General features: G+C 61.2%; 1 protein-coding gene across 1 annotated transcript; it reads right to left on the bottom strand.

The window, feature by feature from the left end:
• Positions 1-9,452: 9,452 nt before the first annotated feature.
• On the bottom strand, positions 9,453-15,590 carry NDUFA11 (NADH:ubiquinone oxidoreductase subunit A11). Its single transcript, XM_024745840.1, has 4 exons — positions 15,407-15,590; positions 11,309-11,401; positions 11,074-11,196; positions 9,453-9,639 (listed from the first exon to the last, which is right to left on the bottom strand). The coding sequence occupies exons 1-4, from the start codon at positions 15,501-15,503 to the stop codon at positions 9,527-9,529; spliced, it is 426 nt and encodes a 141-aa protein (XP_024601608.1). The 5' UTR covers positions 15,504-15,590; the 3' UTR covers positions 9,453-9,526.
• Between the last annotated feature and the right edge of the window lie 644 nt (positions 15,591-16,234).

Raw genomic sequence — 16,234 nt, 5'->3', positions numbered from 1 at the left:
GCAGGACTTGGCACTCAGTAAATAGGTGCTGAACGGATGACGGCGCTGGGAGTCCCCACAGCCAGAAGCTTGGACTCTTACTCGGAGAACCGTAAACAAAGACTCCGGGGGACGCTGGACTGTAGAGCAGGAGTGACTCTTGTCCACCCTTCTCCCTGCGCCCACCCACGACTGCCCCTGGCCACGGGCTGTCTCCAAGGGGCCTACAGGTGAGGTGGTCCTGACCCTGGGCAACACGCGGCGGGCGACATGGGGCTCGGAGGGAGCCGTACGGCAGGCACAGGCAGGCAGCGGGCGGGAGAGGAATGCTCTGGCCGACAGGAATGAATAAACAGGCTCCTTGGATGTCAGAGGTTGGGGGGTGGGGGACGCCTTGAACTTCATGCTTGGCTGAGGATGTTTGGACAAGGCAGGCAGCCAGGTGGTGTCATCAAGGCTAAAATTAGCCTCCGATTCCCGCTTAACCCCTCCCTCCTGGGCCGGGAGGCCGGGACAGGCCATCACTTCAGTGAGCACTAGCTTTGTGCCAGGCCAAGCTCCTCTGTTACACGAATGCATTGAATCCTCTCCATGACCCCGACAGCTGGTACTATTATTAGCAGTATTGTTATTAATCCCCATTTTACAGGTGAGGAAACTGAGGCACCGAGAGAACACTTGGCGTTCTCACAACTCGCATGGGGCAGGGCTGGGATTCGAACCTGGGCTCCGGGGACGGGGCTCTCACCATTGGAGCCTTGCTGAAGGCTGGGGGACACAACAGCGACCCCATGCAGTGGGTACTTGGGGGTGGTGGGCACACGCCCCCCCCCTTTTCCTCTCCCCCAGGGACCTCTTCAGAGCCACAATTTCAGCATCCAAATTCAAATACATCCACTGCAGTTGGCAGCTAGATGCGGCCTTAACTTCCCCCATCCACACCTGGGCCCTGATCCCAGGCCCCCTGGAGCCCCAGGACCTCAGAGGGAGACACACCTGACAGGGAGGCCCCCAGGGTCCCGTGGGGCCGGGGTCCCTCTGATGGGTCAGTGTGGATCAGCATCCGGGTGTCTGCCCGTAACGCAGGAAGGCCAGCCGAGGCCTGCTGTTCACCCAGGCGGGATCAGGAAAGGGCTGCCAGAGAGAATCCAGCTGAATCTGAACTTCAGGTAGAAAATTAATCACGTTTTAGTGTAAATATATCCCACGTATTGCGTGGTTCATGGCTTATTGGGAGTTCAAACTTCACCGGCCGTCTGTATTTTTATTTGCTTGATCTGACAACTTTAGCTCGCCAACACATGCAGGCAGGCTAAGAGGAGGTTAGATAAGCCACAGGAGGCGCTGGGTGGTGAAGGAGACTCCTGCCCAGCTCCTCAGGGCTGGAGTAGAGGGAGGACTGCTTGGGGGAGGAGGTGTGGGAGGAGCTTCGGGGCCTGTCTCCCCCACCCCCACCCCTCCAGGTCCTGCCTGCTCCGCCCATTATTCATTTTTAGTGATGGTCACTGGGGCAGAGTGTGGGCAGGGAACACCCGGGCCTGAGGCTCCCGCAGCTGGCGGCCTCACTGATGGGGACTAGATGGTGAGTGAGGGCGGGGTGTGTGTGTGTGGGGGGGTCCCTGCCCACCAGGGGTCCAGCCTGGGGCAGGAAGTGTCCAATTAGGGGCAGGGGCAGGAAGCAGACCCCCACTGCACCCTGCCATTTCCTTTTGCATTGAGATGGGAGACCAGGGACTGCATCTCTGGATGCTTTTACCTGATTCCACCACCACCCGGGCCAGGTCCTCCTGGGACCCCCGAGTTCCAGATGCTCAGGGGTGGGGCGGAGGGGGTGCTGCTCTGGCCCTCCTGGCTTCCTCCCACCCTCTGGTTCTCCACGTGCCAGCCTGGCCCAGTGTGGCACCCACGGGGATTACTGAATCCTCACAGCCGAGCTACACTGCGGAGTGGCAACCGAGGCCGGGAGAAGGGGCTGATTGGCCACCAGTGGCAGAGCTGGGACTGGAACCTAGGACCTTCTCCCACCAGAGTCGGTGCTCTTGGCCACGTCCCTTTCTCTCTTACTTCTGAGCCATCTTCCATGCTGTTCCTCTGGCCTGGGTCACTCTTTTGCCCTTCTCCTGGAAAGCTCCTATACATGCTTCAGCACCCCTTTCTCCCTGGACACCCAGGCCAGGTCAGGTGCCTCCTCTGGGTCCCCCCTGCCCTGTGCCTGTGCAACCACATTACAGCCCTGGTCAGCACAAGCTATAACTGCCTGCTCACAAGTCCATATCCACCACTGGACTGTGAGCCTTGGGAGGGTAGACTGGGTCTGTCTTGGTCATTGCTACGTCCCTAGTGCCCAGCACAGGGCCTGGGACACTGCAGGTAGAAGTGCTCTGGAGTTAGTCACAGGGCCTTGGCTCTACCCCCATTTGCTGTGTGACCCTGGGCAAACAGCTATCCTTCTCTGAGCCTTGGTTTCCCCATCTGCAAAATGAGGCACTAGCACCTCCTTCCTAGCCTGAATCGTACAAGAGATGTTGGAACCATGCTTGGCTCCCAACAGGAGGCTCAACAAAGGTTTATCTAAACATTTAGGCAAATTAAAACCACGACGAGGGGACTTCCCTCATGGCGCAGTGGTGAAGAATCCGCCTGCCCATGCAGGGGACACGGGTTCAAGCCCTGGTCCGGGAAGATCCCACGTGCTGCAGAGCAACTAAGCCTGTGCGCCACAACTACTGAGCCTGCACTCTAGAACCCGCAAGCCACAACTACTGAGCCCACACGCCACAACTACTGAAGCCCGTCTGCCTAGAGCCCGTGCTCCGCAAAAAGAGAAGCCACTGCAGTGAAAAGCCCGTGCACCACAATGAAGAGTAGCCCCCACTCTCCCCAACTAGAGAAACCCCGCGTGCAGCAACGAAGGCCCAACGCAGCCAAAAATAAATAAATGAAATAAATAAAATTAAAAAAAACAAACCACAGTGAGGTACAACTACACACCCACTGAAATGCCCCAAATCTGGAACACTGACAACATCAAATGCTGGCAAGGATGTGGAGCAACAAAACTCAGGTTCATTGCTGCTGGGGTGCGAAATGGTCCTGCCACTCTGGAAGGTAGTTTGGCGGCTTCTTGCAAAATGAAACGTACTCTGACCATAGGACCCAGCACTCACCCTCCTTGGAATTCACCCAAAGGAGTGGAAAACTGACGTCCACACAGAAACCCGCACGTGAATATCTATGGCGGGTTTATTCATAATTGCCAAAACTTGGAAGCAACTCAGATGTCCTTCAGCAGGTACACGGATAAACAAAGTGTGGCACATCCAGACAACGGGAATGTTATTCAGTGCTAAAAAGAAATGAGCTATCAGGCCATGACAAGTAGCGGAGGAGGCTTAAATGCGTGTTATTAAGTGAAAGAAGCTGATCTGAAAAGGCTATAGACTTTGATTCCAACTACAGGACATTCTGGAAAAGGCGAAACTACAGACACAGGAAAGGGATCAGTGGCGGCCAGGGGTGGCCGAAGGAGGGCTGAGTAGCCGGAGCACAGAGGATTTTTCAGGCAGTGAAACTACCGTGCATGATGATACAATGGTGGATACCTGTCATCACACATCAGTCCAAACCCATAGAATGTACAACACCAAGTGTGAACCCATATCCCAATGTTCATAGCAGCACTGTTTACAGTAGCCAAGACACGGGAGCCACGTAAATGGGCTGCAAAACAGCAGGGACTGACAGTGTGATGGTTTCTGAGGGGAAAGGAAAAATACACAGATGTGCTTGTTTGGTGAGAAACGCTGTGGGAAGGAGAAACAAGAAACTGGCCGGCAGGCTCTGGGGAGGCTGGGTGGCTGGTGGCTTTCCTGAACACCCTTTGGTATATTTCATACTGTGTGGCCGGAGTCTGTTTTACCGATTGAAAAAAAATAATAAACTTGCAAAATACATTTTAAAAAGACTTCTATGGGGACTTCTCTGGCGGTCCAGTGGTTAAGACTCCACACTTCTATTGCAGGGGGCATGGGTTTGATCCCCGGTCAGGGAACTAAGATCCCACATGCTGAAAGGCACGGCCAAAAAGTTAAAAAAAAAAAAAGGCTTTTGTGAAAAAAAAAAAAAAGGGCAAAATAAAAGCATTTGGATGGACTTTAAAAGAAGGTGGGTTCGTGGGGGGAATTTTAGGCCAGGCCATGGGTTTGCCTGCAGCCGCTCCGTTTGAGCTGAAAGCCTCCCTCGGCTCCCGGAGCCTGGCCACCCCCGGCTCACACCTTTGTTGCTCTGCATCCGGAGTGTTCAGAGCCTGCAGGGCCCCCAAAGGTGAGATGTTGGCTGGTCTGGGGTCAGGCCTGACTGAGCCCCTCACACCTGGGCCGACCACCCAGCATTCCGGGAAGGTCCTGGGAGGCATGGCTGGCTCCGAGGAGGGACCTGTGAGTGCCAATGCGGGGCTGGGGGCCCAGCCAGACCTCTCTGGATGCCAAATCCAAGGAGGGCCAGAGTGGAGGGACGGAGGGTGGGTGACAGGAGGGGAGCTACTGGAGGCCCCCGGGCAGCCCGGTGGCTGCTGCGTGCCTCAGTTTCCCCACAGGCAGTCACTCTTTGGCCCAGGATGCTGGAGATGGCCTGTATCCCGGGCACTGGGGGTTCCCCTGGGTTCTGAGCCCTGGATGTCGAGCCAGACAGGGTGAGAGGGGGCAAAGCTCTGCCGCCCACTTCCAGAGCCCTGACGAGACGACTAACCCAGCTTCGGGCTTCGAGGGTGGGGTGGTGAGGGTGGGCCGGGGCCTCACACCCCCACCAGAACCCAGCCAGGAAGCCTCGGCTCTCCCTTTCCCGAGACTCCACCCTCCAGTCTCCTTCCTGCTCGTTCTACCCTCCCCTCGGTGTGGGCGCGGCAGTGGGTGCCCCGAGGCACTCAGGGCCCCTGCTCCCTCCTGGAGCAGCCCTTTCCGGGGTGCTCAGATGGGCCAGGACCTGAAGCGCCTGCTATGGTGGACGCAGGATGGATTCCAAAGTGTCTGCCCTGCCTTGCTGTGTCCACCTGGGAACATGCCAGGCTTTGGCCCTTCCTCCCTCTGGCTGGGTTTCTCATCACCTTGGTTTTCTCTCTGAAGCACGGTTTTGTCTAAATCACTCTTTTTCAATTTACATATTTGCTCATTTTACTGTTTTACTTTTTTTTTTTTTTACTGTTTTACTATTTCTTCCTTCAGACCAAAGGCTGAGTTCCAGGAAGGCGGGGGCCTCGTTGGTCTTGCTGGCTGACAAGCAAGATGGGATCCCAGGCCCGAGTCTCTGCCTGACACACGTAGGTGCTCAGTAAACACTTGTAAGTCTTGGCTTCGAGACCCTCACAACACAGTTCCTACCTGTCCCCGCCTCCCCCCACCCCCAGCAGCCATCATCTATGGGGGTAAAGTGAGTGGGACCCTGCCCAGAGCAGGGCTGGGCCATGTATTTACAGAGCTCTGCTGTGTTCCCAGGCTGGGTGCTGACCCAAGGGTATAACAACCAGGATATGTCCCATGCTCCACTAAACAGTACACAGGAGGATGATGGGGGATTTGGAAGCTGGTTAAGTGTGATGGACAAAAAGAGAAGAGGGTAAACGGCGTGTGGGGCGCTGCGGGCTGGGTGGGGCACCATTTCGGTGGCGTGTCAGGGAGGTTTCAATGAGGAGGTGACATTTGAACTGAGAACTGAAGGAGGTGAGTTGGCGAGTTTTAGGGGACATCTGCGGGGAGAGACGTCCAGGCAGAGGTCACAGCCTGTGCAAAGGCCCCGGGGCAGGACCGTGCCTGGCGTGTTGGAGGAACAGTGAGGAGGCCCGTGTGTCTGGAGCAGAGTGAGCGAGGGGGAGAGAGGGAGGAGGGGAGGGCAGGGAGGGGACAGGGCAGGCCATGCAGGGCCTTGTGGGCCGCGGGGAGGACCTGGGCTTTTATCCCCAGGGAGGTGGGAGCCCTGGAGGGCTGTGGGCAGAGGGGGGACGTGACCCGACTCTGGTGTTGCCACTGGCTGTTGTGGGGAGGACAGACTGGGGGTGAGGGCGGAGCCGGAGACCAGGATGGGGGTGAGTACCCAGGTCCAGGCAGGGCCGGACCTGGGTGCGAGCTGCGGAGGGAGTGAGATGTGGGCAGACCCAGGATGGACTCTGAAGGCAGAAGGGTGTGAAAAGGGGTGAGAGGGCAGAGGACCAGCCTCCAGTTCCAGCAGGGGCAAACGGCAGGCCTGTGGGGCCTCCTCGAAAGCGTCGTGTGTCCTGCAGCCCACGTCCAATATAACTTTTTACAGGAATTTGTGAGAGTATAACTTTGCTTTTTAAGATCACTTGGCCGCAAAAACACCTCCCTTGTCCCACTGGGCTGCTTTTGTTCCTGCCACGGCGACCACATGGGAAGTCTTTCAGAGACAGTCTACAATGCTCTTTGCCAACAATAGCTATAATAATAAAAGAACTAACACTGGGGACTTCCCTGGCGGCCCAGTGGTTAAGACTCTGCACTTCCACTGCAGGGGGCGCAGGTTTGATCCCTAGTCAGGGAACTAAGATCCCACATGCTGTGCCGTGCGGCCAAAAGAAAAAACAAAATAAAATAAAGAACTAACACTGAGTGCCTGCTGTGAGCCAGGCCCTGTGACATCACCTCTTGGGGCCTCAGTTTCCTCATCTGTAAAACAGGACTAATGTCAAGAGCTCACTCCCGGGGCTGCTGTCAGGATGCAACAAGCCCACAAAATGACAGCAACATCACCATCGACAAATGGGCCCTGCTGGCAGGTGGGAAGGGCTCGAAGGGTTTTCTCCTTTTCTCTTACTTGGATGGCTCACATTTTCTCGGCTTGCTAAGAGCTCAGAGACCCGGCCCGGCCTGGAGGGCTGGGTCAGTCCTTGCAGCTTTGTCCCCACTGGCAAGTGTCCCCAGGGCTAGGGTCCTCGGGAAGGGAATGCCCCACCACTGACCCCAGGCCTGTATAGCTCACCTGCTGTGCCCTCTCCCAGGCCTTTGATCTTGCTCTGTCCTCTGCCTGGGACACCCTTCCCCTCTGTGCACGTCTGCAAAGACCTCTCCATGCCCAGGTCCTCCCTTCTCTGCCTCATCCAGGAAGCCCTCCTGTCGCCCCCTCCCCTCGCTAGTCCAGATGTCGGGCTGGGGGTGGCTTCGTCGAGGTGGGGGATGAGTGTCTCTGGAAAGGTCCTCCACTGCCCCACGTCAGGGCTGCTGCGGCAGGATGTGGGGTTCCAGGTCGAGGAGCAGGGGAACTGGATCCACTGGACAGGAGCCGTGCCCCCGGGGCCTGTGTGTGGGGATGATGCGGGCCCCTCACAGCTTAGTACTGTTAACGGCTGAGGGGTCTGGGGCTGCCTGGAGCCCGGTGAGCAGCTGCTCCCTCCTGCCCCATTCTGGGGGGGTCTGGGCCGTTGCTGGGGGCACCGCTCCAACGCTTGGCCGCCAGCCCCCAAAGGGCTGGGTGGGCGGCAGCACAGCCCTGGCCTGAGCTAGAGGGGAAACCAAGGCCCGGAAGTGGGCTGGGGCTGGCTGGCCGTGAATGAGCTCTTCCTCCGCTCTGTGGGCCCTTGGACCCGGCACAGGGTTTGGGCTTCAAGAGAGCGGGGGCTGAGGAAGGGTGTAGGTGTGAGGGGGGCCCTGGGCAGATCTGGTTCTGGAAGCTACTGCTGTGCAGGGGCTGGGAAGTGACCAGCTGCGGGGCCTTGAACAGGTCCTCCCGGCTCCAGCCCTTGGCGGCCCCGATGACGATCACAGGCCCTATTTACGGCGACGACGGGGCCACGCTACCAACCCGCCACCAACTCGAACCTGTCGCCCCTGCTGCCCGGGCTGCTGCGGGGCGGGACAGGCAGGAAGCCGTGGAAGGAGGGAGAGGCAGGCAGCAGGGATGGAACCTGACTTCTCCGCGGTCGGGGCAGGGTGCCGGGGACCTGGGGAGGGACCGAGCACGGTGGGCTCCGCCCCCTGCCAGCAACCGCAGGGACAGACCAGGCTGGTGCAGGAGCAGGGGACCCCGGCCGCCGCCTAGAGGGCAGGGAAAGGGCGCTTCCATGGGGTGTAGCTATTTTCCCTCTTCAGGGAACATCTCTGAGGGAGGGACCCGGTCATCCCCACTTCCCAGGCGGGGAAACTGAAGACAGAGCCAGGAAAGAACCAAGTGTTGGGTTTCGATCGCAGGTCTCGGAGCCCAGAGCCCTCTTGGGCCCTCCCCTCCCAGTCCATGGGCCGGTGGGGCATCTCCACCCTCTCTCAAAGACCCCCCAAGTCCAGGCTCGGGTAGCTAGGCCCGGTCGTGACCCCGAGCCGGTGGCCGGTCTCAGGGCGCACGTGGACGCTAGCACCCACTCCCTGGAGGGCGTGCTGGATGAGGGGCCGTGTCAGCGTGGAGAGGCTCGGTGTGGCAGGTGGAGAGGCTGAGGGGCCTGGGCTGGGAGGGACCTGCATGGCTGTTCGGCGGCTGGTGGCATAAGGAAATGGTAGTGAGGCCAGCCCAGCCAATGGCCGTGGGGCTGGGGCCCTGTGCTCTGCTTAACACCCGGATGAGTTATTAGCTGGGGTGGACAGAGGAGGAAAGCAAGGCTCCAAGCTTGGCTTTCAACCACGTCCAGGCCCCCAAGAGAGGAGGAAGGGGAAGGAGGGACGGGCCACACACCAGGGAGGGGGTGCGTGAGGGCTGTGACCAGCCTGGCCCGCTCCTGCCGCCCCCGGGCCACCTGCAGCGCCCAGACCCCTGCCAGGACCTGATCCCACCCTCATCCGACCCTGATCCCTAGGGTGGGGCGCCGAGAGCCCTAATTTATGGCCCATCGAGGTATGCTGGAACATGCCGGGCCTTCCTTTCTGGCTTCCAGGAAGAACTGAGCCAGTTGTGCAGAAAGCCCAGGGCCAGGCCGTGCCAGCATTCTGGAGCCACCTAAATCACCAGGCCTGACAGGCAGCAGCGGGCGAGGACCTCAAGTCCCTCTTCTCGTTGTTGCCGTGGGCACCTGCCCTGAGGGCTCCCGGTGGCCTGTCACCCACCTGTCGGACGGGGACGAGGCTCCGGGGCCAGGCTGTCCAGGGCTCTCCACTCCAACACCCAGGAATTTGGAAACGGGCCGTGCATGGGGCCTGGGCGTGTTTTCCACATGCTGTTGGCTTTGGGGGGAGGCCCAGAGAGGGGCCTGCAGCGGGGGGGCGCAGGAAGGGCTGTGGGCAGCAGGGCCCAGTCCCGCCCCCCATGGGCTCCCGCCCGCCAAGAGAACAGGCCGAGGCCCACAGACCCCTGCCCGACGCCTGCTCCCTCCTCCGGGGCCCAGCTGGCGCCGTCGGGCCGTCAGGCACAGACCCAGATGCCTTATCTCCTGCCGCTTCCTCACTCCTCCAGCATCCGCCCTGAGGCCCTCACCAGCGCTGGCCTGTCACCCAGCACTCCTCGGACAGGGCTGCACCCCAGAGAACAACGGAGCAGGGGAAACTCACACAGACATACACAGAATTTATTATTTTTAGACGAATTTCAACCTGCCTGAAGTTCCAGGAGGCGGCAGGGCTCACACCTTGGGCTCTGCAAACACCTTCCAGCCCTCCAGCTGGCCCATCTTGACCAGGGCGGCCGTCATGCCCATGTACGCACAGGCGGCAGCTCCAATCCCGTAGCTGTGGGCTGTGAGAGCGGGGAGGCTGGCGTCAGGCACGCACGCGGGCGGCTCACTCATGCCCACCCGGGGCGCCGGCAGTGACCGCGAGAGGACAGCCCCCACTCCAAGCTCGGGTGGCCGGGATGAGCCCCCAGGCCCCGTGCCTTTGAAGACGGGCGTGGAAACTGAGGCAGGGAGGAGGGAGGAGGGAGGCAGCAGTCCAGGCTGCTGGGTCCGGGGGCGGGAGGGGACGGATGGCGTGTTGGTCGGCCTCAGCTAGTGTCCTGGCTGAGCCTGCCCTGCGGTCCGGGAAGCGGAGAACACAAGACGCCTGTGGCCTGAGAGCGGCCGCAGGAAGGGGGTCTGCCTGCTGGGCGCGGGGCTCACACCCCCATCGCAGGCTCAGGGGCGCTGGTCAAACCCAGACCCCAGCCAAGGTCTCGAAGCGAAGGTCAGGAGGGCGCGGGCCTTCTTCCTCAGCATCCTCCCTCTCTGCCCTGCTGGAACCGTCCACGGAGCACTCCCGGCCTGCTGGGCCCTAGGCCCAGCGGTTTATCTGAGTGTGGCCTCTGCCTGCCGCGCACCCCCGCCCCGCCCAGGCGAGAAGAGCCGTCTGCTTCCTAGTCCAGGCGGCTCCACTGTGCAAGGCTGGCCCGGGGCCCGGCCCGCCTCCCACTAGGGAGGCATCCGCTCCTGCTTCCCGGGTGCCCTCGGGCCACCTCATCCCCCCCGGAGCCTCAGTTCCTGCATCTGTAAAGTGGGGATGGTGAGAGCGGCTCCCCTGCAGGGCCCTGGGTGCTGGGAGAGGGGCTGCAGCTCCAAGGCCAGCCCCACCTGCTCCGTGCATGCACAGGGGCCGGCGGGGGAGACAGGCGGCGACCTCGTGTTCTCTGACAAGACGCAGCAGACAGAGGAGAGACGCGGCAGACAGGAGAGAGATACGAAGCGAGGGCGGGCGGGGGCCAGGATCACACACCCTGGATCGTACGTGGGGGGTTGGAACAGCGAGAGGGACCGCCATGCTGACATCTGGGGGAAGGGTGTTCAGGCAGAGGGCACAGCGCATGCCGAGGCCCTGGGGCAGGACCGTGCCTGGTGTGCAGGGGGCACAGCAAGGAGGCCACGGGGCTGGAGCAGAGCGAGCGAGGCGGCGAGGGCAGGGAGGGGCGGGAACAGTCCACGCGCGGGGCCTCGGGGGCCATGCCAAGTGTCACAGGCAGCCCCAGGAGGGCGGGAGGGTGTGGCGAGGTGGGCGCGGGTAGCTGCCTGAGCAGCAACAGCTGAAACCACTGCTACGCTAGCTGGCGGCCAAGGTTCAACGGTGCTGGGAGCTCTCAGGGCAACGGCCGGCTCTGCAGCTGGATGCGCGTTCTTCCTGCCCGCTGCCCCCACCGGGCCCAGGCCCAGGAGACAAGAGAGGGAGGAGGGGTGGCAGAGGTCAGGGGCGCGGGCTCACTCACTGCGTGCTCCCAGGGCCAAGCCTCCGGCGCAGCCTCCGAGGAAGTAGTTGAGAGGGTCGTCAGGCTTCTCGCGGACCTGGGCGCTGATGCAGGAGGTGAGGCCGAATATGGCACCGATGGCAGCTGTAGGAGCGGAGGGGAGGGACGGGCCCTGAGTCTGAGTCAGGGGCCCAGACCAGCGCCGGGAGGGCCCGCGAAGGAGAAGCCCACGCGCCGGGCGGTCTCGCTCGCTCACCTGCGGTAAACGTGTACCGTCCTGTCCTCGCCACTCCCTCCAGGAAGGAGGCCGGGGTCTGGAGCGCCACGCTGTAGGCGGAGGCGATGAGGCCTGTGGGAAGAAAGGGCGGGGAGGTGAGTCAGACCCGGGCCCTGGCTGGGGGCAGGCCCCTCCCCATCACACGGTGACCGCTCCCTTCACCCTCACAGCAGCCACCAAGGAGGCTCCTGGCGCCACTGCTTGGCCCAGGAGGGGCTGTTTCAGTCCCACAGTCGATGAGCTGGGGCCCAAACCCAGCTCCGAGGCCTGGGCTCTCACCCGCCCCCTCCAGCCCCCAGGCCTCCCCCTACCAAGGCCTACAGAGTGCCACCTGCGTCCCCCTGCCCTTGCTGGCCCCCCGCAGGGCACCAGCCCAGCACACGGCCTCCGCAAGGATGGGCTTGGGCCTTGGCGGCTGCGCTGGCACTCTGGCCCCGCTCCCCACTCCCATGACAGGCTGCATCCACCCGCAGGGCCCAGGGTTCCTTAGCAGAGGCTCGGAGGCTCGCTCCGGGGCCACCAAGGCCTCTTCCTCGCCACCACCGGGCCCGTCCCTCGCCCCTGGCTGGCTCAGCCTCGCCACTCTCATCAGCTCTTACATCTCTGCCGCCGCCCCGGCTGCCCTGCCCCTGACGTTGGCTTTTACGTGTGAGGGGTCCTGGTGGGGGCCAGGCCTGGAGCCAAGTGCCAGGTGGGCGGCCAGGCCTGAGGTCCTAGCCTGGGGCATCCTGAGGGAACGCTGACCTGGGCCGTGTGTGGGTCTGGGGTAAGACTGGGGCAGCCTCGGGCAGCCTCCCCAGCCAGACCCTCTTCAGTGGACATTAGACCGAAGGCAAGCTGGCTGGCTCCAACACGGGGCTCCCCACCCTCCAGCTGACCCTGCTCGGGGCGGACAATGCACCCCTCCTCTCCCGACAGACCACCAGGGTGAGCAGGCCACCCCAGACAAAACACAACTGCCACCTGCCAGGCAGCAAGGGCACCCACCACCCCATTCACCCTCCTTGGGGCCCAGTGGGCTCAGTCCCCTCTGATCCGTCGCTTCGTGGGCAGGGCGGGGGGTGTCCTCAGACAGGCAGAGCGACTTGCCTGATGCCACCCAGCAGAGCCGCCTGGAAGCCAGAAGGGTCTAACCCAAAGGCCAAGCGCCACCTTCACCGATGCCCCAGGGACGTGGGCCCCGCCAGGTCCCCAAGCCTGCAGCTTCTGGAGACCTCACAGCTTGCGTGCAGCCCTCACGTGACCTTCCTGGCTGAGCAGTGTTCCCCCCCCCAGCCCTGGCTGGGGTTCAGCTCACAAGAGCTGTGGGGAACTTTTCACACTGCACAGCGGGGGTAACCTTGAGAGCAACCCCGAGGGCCAAGAGGGCCACCCCACTTCCCAGACAGGGAAACTGAGCCCCAGGGACGACAGGAAAAGAGCACACACACAGAAGGCTCCCTCACGCAAGGCGCCCACCTGGGGACTCCCCAGATCGAATCCCTCCTGATCCCACGATGAACCCTAGGGTCCCTGCTCCCCTCAGAGCGGCTGAAGGCTGGGAAGGGGGGAGGGGACCAGAGTCTGGGGTTCCCCCAAGCCTGCACGGCCCGCCCTGGCCCAACAAACCCCCTTCTTCAGTCATTCTCTCACACGTCCCCACCCCCAAACCCCACCTTGTAAAGAGGCTGAATCAGAGGGGGCTCCCCATCCTGCCTGGGACCTGGGGAGGCATGATCTCCAGAGCTGGGCCAGGAAGCAGGAGTTAGGACCCTCTGCCGAAGAACCACTGACAAGATTCAGTGACGGTCCCCAAACCCAGTCAGGCAGTGAGTCCTGGCGGGGGAACCTGATTGGCCCCACCCCCAGTTGCCTGCGGTCCTGCCTGACGGACGCCCAGTTCACAGGCCACGTGGGACACAGAGTGCCCCACAATCCCAAGACCCCTCAGAAGTCCTTTACCTGGGAGCGGACGACCTGGGAGGTGCCGGACTATCCCAGGGTCAAGGACTGGCCCCCTCCCCCCAGCAGTCCTTCAGTAGGTGATGTGCCAGCCCGCGTCCCCGGGAGCCCACCTAACTCCTCAGACGCCGCAGCCACCCTCCCCAGCACTCGAGAGTCTCTACCGACTCGGCCCTTCCCCAGGCTCCCGTCACCCGCTCAAAAGGCCCTCCCCAGGCCCTCCGCCTGCCCCTAGCCTCCTGAAGTGACCGTCTTGACACAGTGCACGTCCATTCACTCACAATCTGTAACTGTGGGCCCACGTACATTCATCCACTCATTTACTGTGTACCTTCCCTCACTCATTAATTCATTCACAAGTCACTCATTCATTCATCCTAGTTACCGTGGGCCTTCCTCCTCTCATGCATTCACAGTCATTCATTCACTCACGAAGTCACTTATTCGTTCATTCCTAGTTACTGCCCTGTCTTCCTTCCTTCTTTCCCTCACTCATTTGTTCCTCCAGTTATTGCGTTCCCACAGGGTGCTGGGCTGGGCTAGAGCCTGGGTCCCTGCCCTACAGGGGCTCACCATCCCAGGGAAGCCAAGTGTGGAACAAGTTCCCTGGGTGGAGGGCTGAGGGGCGGCAGGGATGGAAGGAGCGGGGAGGTGAGGGAGGATCCAGGAGCACGTTTAATCAGGTCCTGAGTGTTGAGTGGAGTTGGTCAGTGAGAAAATGCGGGCGGGCAGAGTGAGTGACACACGCACACAGCGACGCCCTCGAAGACCCCTGGGTCCCCTGTAGGGCTCCTGGAAGCCAGCGACCACCCCCAAAACTGAGTCTCTCCACGACCACCCGACATAGCGCCTCTGTCAAAGGTTTCCATCCGCACCCCCTCAAACACCCTCCAACAAGCCCCCCTCCAGGCTCTGTTCAAGCAGATGCCACAAAACCCATCCCCTGGGGCTCCCCCTTCAGCCTTCCTGAAGACTCTTCAGGAGGACCCTGGAGGCGCATTCCTTGCCCCAGTCACCCCCAGGAGCAGACCGGGATTTGCAGCCCGGCTCCCAAAGACACCGGGGCAGTTCATCCACCTCTCTAACCTTCAGTTTCCACCTCTGAGAAATGAAAATGGTAACGGTGCTTCTTATTAAATATGCAGAAAATGGTAGCGTTGACTAAGTCCTAATGCAAAGCCTCCCAGTGCAGACTCAAATTCTGCCAGGCCCTGTTGCAGGAGCTGGAGATACAGAGGTGGCCCCCAAACCCATCATACCTATGTCTCAGACTGAGATTGGGAAGGAGACTAGAAGAGGCTAGACTCCAGGGTCTCCCCTGCAGAGGACTGCCAGGGCTGTGCATCCCCTCAGATTCCCCCAAGGCTACCCTTATGGTAGCTGCTGACTCACTTCACTTATCATCTCCACAGCGCCCCTAAGACCCCTCTGATGGCCCCCAATAAAAGTTTCAGATGTCTCTGACCACCCAGTTCTCCTGGATCCTACAAAGACCTCATCCCACTCCAGAACCTTCTCAAACTTCTGCCTTCAGACACCTCAATAATAACCCACGATCCTCCCAAACTATCTCAAAGACACCCGTTGGAAAGTTTCAGAACCCTCCAGCTTCTCTGACACCGATAATGGCCCCGTCCCACTCCACCGCTTCCCACTCCATCACTTTCCCAGAGGCTGGTGAGCGTTTCAACAATAACCTCAAAATGCCAGCACCCAGGGATTTTGACGACTCCAGTGGCCAGCTTGTCACATGTATCACGACCTTCCAGGGCCCTCCAACCCTGCCACACCCATCCCCCCACAACGTCTATCTCACACCAGCGGTCCCCATGGCCGGCTCAGACACCCCGACGATGGTCACGTACCACTCCGCGAGATTCCCAGCCCCCATGGGACCCCCTCGGACTGCTCCCAGTGACCCTATGACCTCTCTGCGCCCTGTGAGTTAGTCCGACACCCCCACAAAGTCTATCTTGTACGAGAGGCCCCGAGCGTCCCAAGGCCGCCCCAGACACCCCGACGATGACCACTGCCACCCCGCGGGATCCGCAGCCCCTCCAGGACGCCCTCGGACAGCCCCCAGTGACCCCACGGCCTCCCTGCGCCCTCCGCCCTGGGGACCCGACCGGCGCTCACCAGTGGCACCACCGATACTGGTGGTGGCGTAGGTCTTGTGGTGGCACTCGGTACCTTCGGGGATGTCCCAGTACTGGTGAAGAAGCGTCTTAGCCATGACGGAACACCCCGGGCCCCGCACCGCAAGACGCCCGGGCTCCCAGCGCCCAAGGGCGGACGCCGCTGACTCTCGCGAGACTTGCTGGGCGGCGCGCTCCGCCTCTCTTGCGGGCGGGACGGCAACAAGCGAGCAACTTTATTGAGCGCCGCGGAGGTGGACACGGGTCGCGCTCAAGCGCTTGGAATCGGGACTGGCGTAAAGGAAGAGCGCGTGCAGCCCTGGCCGATTTCTGGAGGGGGAAACTGAGGCCGACCAGGATCAGTGAAGGCAGATGTCGCTAGTTCAGCTCAGAAGGTCCTGGGTCAGGAGTGGTTTGACTCCCGGAGGTGGGGTCTAACTAGGGGCGGGACTATCAAAGGTACTAGGCCTATCCGCAGGCACAGAGGAGACCGCGGGGCCGTGCTCCACTTGATAGGAGAGAGACGTCATTATGGGGCGGGACGTGGCGGGATGTGGCCACTCCCAGTGCCCGAATCTGTGGGGAGGCTTGGTTACGCCCAGTGGCCAGTCTTAAGCCAGAGTCTGAACAGCGTGCGACTATTTGGGGGCGTGGTCAGGTTCAGGGGCTTAACGAGAAAGTGTCCAATCCCAGTGCTCGGATTCTTAGCACGGTGTGGTCTGTGCCCAGTTTGTGGCTAGTCCAAACCCCTGGGCGGGATGAAGAATGCTCTAGGCTTGGGGCGTGGCCAGAGCCCAAACATAACCTGAAGGCGTGTGGACCTGACCAA

This window comes from Neophocaena asiaeorientalis, unplaced genomic scaffold (genome assembly GCF_003031525.2).
Source record: "Neophocaena asiaeorientalis asiaeorientalis breed wild unplaced genomic scaffold, Neophocaena_asiaeorientalis_V1.1 scaffold357, whole genome shotgun sequence".
Classification (NCBI taxonomy): Eukaryota; Metazoa; Chordata; class Mammalia; order Artiodactyla; family Phocoenidae; genus Neophocaena; species Neophocaena asiaeorientalis.
Note: the sequence above shows the minus strand (reverse complement) of the source record. Positions and strands in the feature narration are given on the sequence as shown.